General features: G+C 38.8%; 1 protein-coding gene across 1 annotated transcript in view; it reads left to right on the top strand.

Annotated features, from left to right (window-relative positions):
- COG3 (component of oligomeric golgi complex 3) overlaps positions 1-9310 on the top strand; it is a 79901-nt gene that overhangs the window by 40700 nt on the left and 29891 nt on the right. The window contains exons 15-16 of the mRNA XM_005863241.2: positions 2737-2842; positions 6200-6324. Of these exons, the coding sequence (XP_005863303.1) occupies positions 2737-2842; positions 6200-6324 (231 nt within the window). The remainder of the gene's footprint in view (positions 1-2736; positions 2843-6199; positions 6325-9310) is intronic.

The following is a 9310-nucleotide window of genomic DNA, read 5'->3' as shown; positions in this document are numbered from 1 at the left end:
TAGATTGCTTTGGGTAGTATGGACATTTTAATGATGTTGATTCTACCAATCCATGAACATGGTATTTTCTTCCATTTGTTTATGTCTTCCTTTGTCTCTTTTTTTAATGTTCTGTAGTTTTTTGAGTACAGGTCTTTTACCTCCTCAGTTAAGTTTATTCCATGGTATCTTAATTTTTTTGGTGCAATAGTAAATGGGATTGTTTTTTCGTTTCTCTTTCTGTGAGTTCATTATTGGTGTACAAAAAGGCCATAGTTTTCTGGGTGTTAATTTTGTATCCTGTTACATTGCTGCATTCATTAGGTCTAGTAGTTTTTTGATGGAGTCTTTGGGGTTTTGTATGTATAGTATCATGTCATCTGCGAATAAGGACAGTTTTACTTCTTTTTCAATTTGGATGCCTTTTATTTCGTTGTCTTGTCTGATCGCTGTAGCGGGAGCCCTTTTAGTTGGTTCCTATGTTGCTTTGACATATCCCTTCAATATAGTGTTTCTTTTTTCTTTTCTTTCTTTTTTTTGAGCACTTTCTTATTTCCTGGTACTACAAGGTGCTCCAGGATCATCTTCACTGTTTCCTGCCTCAGCCCTAGAATCAGCCATTTCTTCAAAAAGTCCTGACTTCCTTTATTGGAGAATGGTATTGGAAACCATGATCTGGGTGCTTAGTGTAGTCGTTGCTATAGGGCAGGGGTGGGCAACCTTTTTGTGAGTGCGTGCCAAAATCAGCAAAATCTCTGACTAAAAATTCTTCTGCGTGCCAACCCTAATTTTTTTGAGAACATGTTGCGCCTACTTGATATCTCTTAAGGTGTACGTATGTGAAGAACCTTGAAGAAATAATAAAATTCATTTGAGCGACAAAAACACAGTATATGATGATGAAAAATACATTTATTTTTTAATGTATACATGTACACTGATAGTCTGACAGAAAACTTTATGACTCCATTTGATATTATCAGTGGGACTTTTGCTGCTGCATCACTGATGACAGAGATTTTACATCAGGTTTATATTTCGTGACCTTCAGAGATATGCACGAGCTACTACTTTCATCCGTCAGGCTACTCCTATTATGAGATTTAACAAAATTCATCACTGAGAACAAAGATTCACAAGCGTATGTGGATGAAAACATGGAGAGTAATGCTGTTGCAAAGTTTTTTAAACAGAAAAAGTTTTCTGGAATGGCATTCCAATTCCTCAATAGTTCGTTTTCGACACTTCTCTCTGGTACTCCTGTCTCTAATCACTTTTTTTCAATGTTTTTCAAGTCAATTCTAAGGTCAATAAATTTCTGTTTCCAAATTGAGCTACTCTGAAATTCAATCAACTGCATTTCAAAGTCAGCCATGTCTATCCATGAAAACATTTGTAAGTTTAGTTCCTCCAGTTTCATGCTGTCTGGAAACCTCATGAATTTTGCTGTCTCTTCCAGTTCTCTGAATTTCGCAAATCTTGAGAAGAACTGCTCAATAGTTGACTCGATGATGTTTAAAAACAGCTTTTGAAGGCTTTGACAGTCTGTTCTGTCATCTTTTGGGAGGTCTTTGATGTGCCTCTTGAGGTTTGGGAAATATCTAAATCTCTCACCATCCACATCCCTCTTAAAGACTTCCAGTTTCTTGTTATGTAAAATTATTTATTTATCTAAGATGCACCTACACTGAATTTATCTGAAAAATAAAGTCATTCAAATGTTCACAAAAATTGTAAATGGAAGATTATAAGAGAGGGTTTTGCGTGCCAGCAAAAGTTACTGGTGTGCCATGTTTGGCACGCGTGCCAGGGGTTGCCCACCCCTGCTATAGGGTGTTGGTGGTTCTGGGACTTCTCAGCTGACACAGCAAAGAAATATATGTGTGTATACACCAGCCCATTCCTGTTGCTCCAAATTTTCACCAGCATTTTAACTTAAGCTGTTTCAGTGCCTAGCCTGACAAGTGTGTGGTGATAGGTATGTTTGTCTTAAAGCTAATAGGCTTGACACATGCCAGCCTATTTAGTTTAATGCCGTTACTTATTGTTTAATAATGGTTTCCTAAACTTTCTTTCTCCTGACTTCTATTTAAATTTATAATATTTTGGGTAGTTATTTTAATTATTTATATACTACTTTAAAAAAATAGTATGTAAAATTAGCCCTATAGGGATCAGGTATATGGTAGGTTAGTTCATATGGTATTGGGATTGTTTGGTTTTTGTCCAGCTTTTATTATTCTGCAGGCTTGTAGTAGAAATTATCTTTTGGTGTCTGGGGATTGCTAATAGTAATTCCAGGGAGCAGATGGATAGTCCATTTGCAGGAGTTACCTTGATTCTTAAGGCCACAAAGTGGATATGGTGAGGAGTATGCATGTTTCTCAGCCTGATCTATGCTCTTTCTCATTCCTCCCTCCCTTCCTTGTTTTCTTTATGATATTTGAAATTTGAATACTTTGTTTCTGAACTTAAAGTTGAAAATTATGTTTCTTATATGAATCTTGTATATTTGAGCTCTTACTGGGTATCTTGTAGAGTTCTGAAATTAGTGGTTCAGAAAAGGCTATGTATGTGCTTTTGAGAACAGAGACACTCTATATACTAATTTAATTTTTTCCATGTTTTGTTTTGGTGTAGTTCTCTTAACTAGTCCATGTATTTATTAGTATTTCTTACTTTATAGAAATAGTTATGTTCATATTGCCAAGCAGCTGAAAACTACACTTTAATGTTTCTTCTGATTTCTCTATGTAGGAAATTGCGCAGAGTTTAAAAGATGAACAGAAGAAGGTACCTTCAGAAGCTTCATTTTCAGATGTTCGGTTAGAAGAAACAGAGTCTAATAATCTGAGAAAATCTGGTATGTTATAATATTTTAACTTCCAACTTTTATGTATTCATTTGAAAAACTTTGATTGAGGACTTGTCATATCCCAGGCATGAAAAACAGCTTGTGCTTTTGTGGAGCCCACTCTTTAGTGGGGAGAGATCGACAACCCACAGACATACTAGTAATTCAGTGGTGACATGCTAAAGGTATGCACAGGGCACTCTTGGACCATGGAAGAGGACCATCAAAATTATGAAGGGAAAAAAAATTATGAGGGGAGATGAAATTTGAGTGCAGGAAGGTTGGTTCAGTGAGAGGTGTGGTGTCTGAAAGCTGTAGTGTTTATAAAGATGAGTGTGAGAAAGCCAGGTGAAGTAAGGTTAAGATAGAATGGGATGGAGGGTGGCATGTGGGATTGGAAGACTGTGGCTGCTCTGGAAAGTCAGTGCCTGGGACTGGGGTAGAAAAAAGTAACGGAAATGTAGGGGATAACTTGGACTTGGGTTATACAAGGAGCAAACTTGTCCAATAATAATCCTGGGTACTCATGAGTTACCTAGACAACAAGCTAGACGGGAAGTAAGGCATCCTTTCTCCCCACCCCTAGATGTAAAGGTAACACTAAAGCTCAGCTCTCCATAGTACTGGCTGTGAGTGGGGGACACTGAAACTTCATGGACTTTAAAGACCCCCAGCTGCTCCCAAATCCCCAGGTTTAGGGCATTATGAACACATTGCGGACGGATCATGAGAATTCTTGCTTCATATTACACAGTGTTTTACAAAGTATCATACTTTAAAAAGATATTAGCTTGTAAGAACATGTAATAAATAACTTCAAAGTGCAATGGGTATTTAATTTTAAAGCGTGCCTTTAACATTTATGTAAAATGTTTTTTTGTACTCATTCAATAGAAACTTATCTGGCCACTGGGTAAAGCTAGCAATAAAACTACTGGCCCGCAATGTGTTAAGTATTCTGAGTCAACTCTATAAACAGTTGGCACCCCAAATCCAGATTGCTGAGCAGCTTGGGTATTCCCCAAACCAGCGGTCGCCAACCTTTCGGACCTCACGGACCACCGGTGGGTGATCGCTGCCCCAAACTATTTTATTATGTTTGCTAGGAAGAGAGACCCACAGGGGGTTGGAATTTGTCCTCTGAAATAGAATCTATGCCATGTCCTAGTGTACCTCTTGGTGCCATTATATATCTTGGTGCTAGTGTATATCTTAGTCCTAGTATACACCTTAATCCTAGTAAATCTCCTCAAGAGTTATTGGAGAGACTAGAATACATTTTTGTCTTACCAACGCTGGCCTTGTACATTTTCCCTTCCCCCAAAAAAGCCTATTCTTTAACTGATACCTGGCTTTATAATAAAGTATTGTTGGCAGAACTGTAGAGACTGGTTAGGAGGTTGTTTCTTTTGAAAGAAAGGTAGTTTGAACCAGGGTGTGACAGAGGGATGAAGAAAAGTATATAGATAAAAGATATGGTTGCGGTTTGAATCAATAGAATTTGACGACACTCTAGGTGTGAGGCTGAGGAAGATTGAGTAAGGTCCATATGGAGCAGCACAGAGCATCTGTGCTATATAGATCTAGGACTGTGTTGTCCAATATGGTAGCCACCTGGCATGGAATATGTGAAATATGGCTAGTCTGTATGTGGACAAGTGCATAAAATACACACCAGATTTCAAAGACTTAATATAAAATGAAGAATGGAAAATATCTTATTAGTAATTTCTACATTGATTACATGTTACAATGATTATATTTTAGATATATTGGATTAAGTAAAATGTATTAAAATTAATTACTCTTGTTTCTTTTTACTTTTTTTCCCCCTAGCATTTTAATGCCACATTTATGGCTCACATTATATTTCTGTTGGAAAGGCTACTCTAGAGCTATAAAGAGGGTGACTGGTTTAGAGATAAAGATTGAGGTAGTTGATCACCCCAGGACAGAGAGTAGAGTAATAATAGCAGGTCTGAGGAGGGTGACTCAGCAGATGCTGACATTAAGGAGCAAATGGAGGTAGAGGAATGTTATGGGCTCACTGAAAAAGAGTAGCCAGAGAGGTCAGAAGCAGGCAAAGGTCTAGGGCAGTGATGGCGAACCTTTTGAGCTTGGCGTGTCAGCATTTTGAAAAACTCTAACTTAACTCTGGTGCCGTGTCACATATAGAAATTTTTTGATATTTGCAACCATAGTAAAACAAAGACTTATATTTTTGATATTTATTTTATATATTTAAATGCCATTTAACAAAGAAAAATCAACCAAAAAAATGAGTTCGCGTGTCATAGGTTCGCCATCACTGGTCTAGGGTGTGATTGAAACCAAAGGAGGAGGAGTCGACAGTGTATTTTGAGTAAACAGGTGAAAAATAGAAAATCACGAAGATGTTGTGGTCAGAGATTAGGATTCTAAGATTTAACAATTAAGAGGTGAGGTAGTTTGGAATATAATAAGAAAGTCTGTAGAAAGTAATTTTGAAACAAAGTCAAGAAAATCTGCGCGGTAGGTCATGAGGGATGGAAGTGAAGATCTTTGGAGTTGGGAAGGTCTATAAATGATACCGCTTAAAGCATGGAAGGCAAGGTGTCAGACAAACTAGCTTTGACTAATATTCCTGTTTAACATTGCTTTGTTTGTTTGTCACTCCCTGACCTCCATGAATTCCCACTTGCTCCCATGTGACTATATATAGATCTGCCTCCTTTTTAATGACTGCACGGTATTCTGTAACATGTATATTGTTCACCTACTCCATAAAGATTATTGATCACAGTTTGGGAAAAGCAGTTAGGTTGAGTATGTGAGAGCACACATGAATACATACATCCTATATAATAAAAGCCTAATATGCTAAGTGTCCGACCATTTGTTCAACTGTTCGACCAGTTGCTATGATGCACACTGACCACCAGGGGGCAGACGCTTTGACTGGGAGGTTAGCTTGCTGCTGGGGTCCAGCCAATCGGGACTGGGTGAGACAGGCCATACAAGCCTGGAGCCCTCCTGTGGTCCCTCCGCGGCCTTGATTGGCCCCGATCAGGACTGAGCGAGATGGGCCGGACACAACCTGGATGAATCTGTGCACCCGGCTGGTTTTGGCCCAATCCCTGCAGGCCAGGCTGAGGGACCTCACTGGTGCACAAATCCATGTACCAGTCCTCTAGTATGTACATACTGTGTTAAATCTTATCTGTCACTGTTTTAGGATTCTTATGGCATTCTTGATTGAAGGTGAGGTTAGAGAAAGTGGATGCCTCCAGCTAGTGGTAGTTAATGAGAACAGTTTATAGTTGCTGTGTAAATAAGACAAATCTACATGTGAGTGTAATGTGATTTCTTTTCCATTTGGGTTTTTAGGTTCAACAGAATCTCTCACTCCTAGACCACAGTCCACAATTTCTCCAGCAGATCTTCATGGAATGTGGTATCCTACAGTTCGACGAACTCTTGTCTGTCTCTCTAAATTGTACAGATGCATAGATGTACGTGTAAATTGCTTTATCCTTATCTGTACTGTAAATTGCTTTCATATATATATGTATATATTATTATTTTTTGGTTAATCCTCACCCGAGGATATTTTTTCATTGATTTTTAGGGAGAGTGGAAGAGAGAGGGAAAGACAGAAAAAAACATCGATGTGAGAGAAACACATCGATTGGTTGCCTCCTGCAAAAGCCCTGACCAGAGCCCGGGCCAGGGAGGAGCCTGCAACCAAGGTACGTGCCCTTGCCTGGAATCAAATCTGGGACACTTTGCTCTGCAGGCTGATATGCTATCCACTGAGCCAAACTGGCTAGGGCTAGAAATATTTTTAAAAAATCTATTTTTATTGATTTCAGACAGGAAGGGACAGGGAGAGACAGAAACATCAATGATGAGAGAGAATCATGGATCAGCTGCCTCCCGCACACCCCACACTGAGGATGCAGGCATGTGCCCTGACTGGGAATTGAACCTTGTGGTTTATAGGTCATCACTCAACCACTGAGCCATGCCAGCTGGGCTCATTAGAAATATTTTTAAAGTTTATTTTAAGATCTTGATACAGTATTTTGTTTGATATTAGAATCATATTTTTTTTTTTAGGTAAAATTTAAGATGAATCTAATTTAAGAATTCTTAACCTGAGCATTCTGTAGACCCTTAGACTCCACTATTGGGCTCTGGGCAGTCTGTGAACACCTTGATGTTGTGGGTAAAATTGTGTATGTATGCTTGTATTTGTGTCTTTCTGAGGGGAAGGGCTATAGCTTGTATTGATTCTCATAGGAGTCTGTAATCACAAATAAATTCAGAACTACAACTTAATTTGTCTTAGTTTGTAGATGAAGAAAAAGAGATGTAGAAAGTTAAGTGATATGTCCAATGTTACATAGGTATAATATACATTTAGTATTTAGATTAAGTATTAAATGCAACTACTTTAATTTAGTTTTGCACTCAGTTTAAATCACTTTCCTTAACAAGTAGTATTAAGACTACATATTTTTCAAATCATGAACTGATTTTAGTTATTTGCTGAAATTAGCAGTACCCTCTCCCCCCTACTTTTTTTTTTTTTTTTCAGCACCAACTTATACTGTGCATTCATTTCAGGTAACAGTTATTTTAAGCATTTCAGTTTCTCTGATTATCAGTCCCTGAAAGATCAGATTTGTCTACAGTTATTTATGGCTAGTGTTTGTTGCTGAACCAAAATAGTTTGTAAAATTCAGTGTTTTTAATTTTTATTGATTTTAGAGAGTGGGAGGGGGGGGGGTAGAGAGGGAGAGAGAGAGGGAGAGAGATGTGAGAGAGAAACATTGGTTGCCTCCCACACGTATCCAGATTAGGGATTGAACCCGCAATCTGGGTATGTGCCCTGACCGGGAATTGAACCCACTACCTTTTGGTGGATAGGACCAACTGAGCCATACCAACTAGGTCAAAATTCAGTGGTTTTAATTCATTAAAAAAATTAATTTGTTATAACCCAAATAGCATATATATAGAGAAGTTACTAAATACAAGTCATGTAATTGTTGTCCAGATGCCTCTGTTTGTTAAGCGTATGGGTCAAAGGGATATGTGCCTCCCTCTCACTATGAAGATGCTCCATCTCAGCGTAGGCCTGACAAAGTTGCACAGTTGTTTCATTGGCTCAGTGTAGTGCACGCTACTCAATATCTATTGTAAACTGCACAGTTACTGGATTTTTTGCCTGGAGGCTTTGAAATTCAACCACGAAGTGCCTTTTGCTCAGTTTTGGGACTTTTAGAGGTGAGGCCAGGTCTCCTCTACAGAGTACAGAGTTAAATGTCTCAGCCTTTTTGCCCAGCTGATGAGGTCTCTTCCAGAGGGAGGTTTGGATACTGGCATTACTTTTCCCCAGGTTCCCCAGTAGGTGTATTGAATGATGATATTATGCTGGGATTCTGAAACTTCCTACAGTGGAGCCAGGCTCCCAAGGGAAATGTGCAGGGGGTATATTCCACATAGAACCCATTGTCATTACAGGCCCTAGTGAAGCCTCTTAAGTCCTTAACAGGGATTTTAGCCAAACAGCAGGTAGGCCCGAGGACGCCACTGTGCCTGCATTTACTTTATGCCCTAGGCCTGCCTATTATTTTTTCACCTGGCTTACATTCAATCTTATCCCTCTCTATCTTACCCATCAAAGTCGAGGAAAGAAAAATCCAGTGAAAACCCCATGAAGGCTGAGCAGGGGAAAGAGAGGGTCTTCAGGCTTCCTTAAAGTAGGGTCAGTGACCTAGCAAAGGGAGCCCTAATCTCTTCTTACTACAGCAACATGGACACAGAAGAGAGGGACGAAAAAAACCATAGCATAAAGAATGAGACCAGGGCCCAGGACTGTGGCCTAATAAATATTTTTCTCATACTCACCTATCTCAAGTCCATCTTGGGTAGAATGGATACAGGGAGGGAAGCAAGGGGACTGACAGGAGTCCCTGCCCAGACCAGCATGCCACACCTCTGGGAAGATAGAGAAATGACAGAATTAATTTAAGAATCATAAGTTAATGGTGCATATATGCGTGGCCCAAGGACACAGACAATGGGGCAGTGAGGGCCTGGGGTGGGGGGAGGGCAGGCTGGAGGGAGTCAATGAGGGAAAGAAGGGGACATGTAATACTTTCAACAATAAAGATTAAAAAAAAGGAATCATGTTTAACATACTATTTTGTAACCTGATTTTAAAAACTTAATTATATTTTATAAGATTACATGACCTCCTTTAGTATTTTTTTGATTTCATGCACAGTGTTCTATAATTTAGATTTACTAGTATTTCATTTGTCAGCCCCTTCATTATTGAACATTTAAGTTATTTCAGTTTTTTGTTCTTTTAAATAATACTGTGATGAAGAGCCACATACATGACTCTTACAATACACTACCCATTAATTACTTGGGATACATTTTTAGAAGTAGATTTACTGAGGGTTTGTTTTAAAATTGGCTTTA

Source organism: Myotis brandtii, unplaced genomic scaffold (genome assembly GCF_000412655.1).
Source record: "Myotis brandtii unplaced genomic scaffold, ASM41265v1 scaffold174, whole genome shotgun sequence".
Lineage (NCBI taxonomy): Eukaryota > Metazoa > Chordata > Mammalia > Chiroptera > Vespertilionidae > Myotis > Myotis brandtii.
Note: the sequence above shows the minus strand (reverse complement) of the source record. Positions and strands in the feature narration are given on the sequence as shown.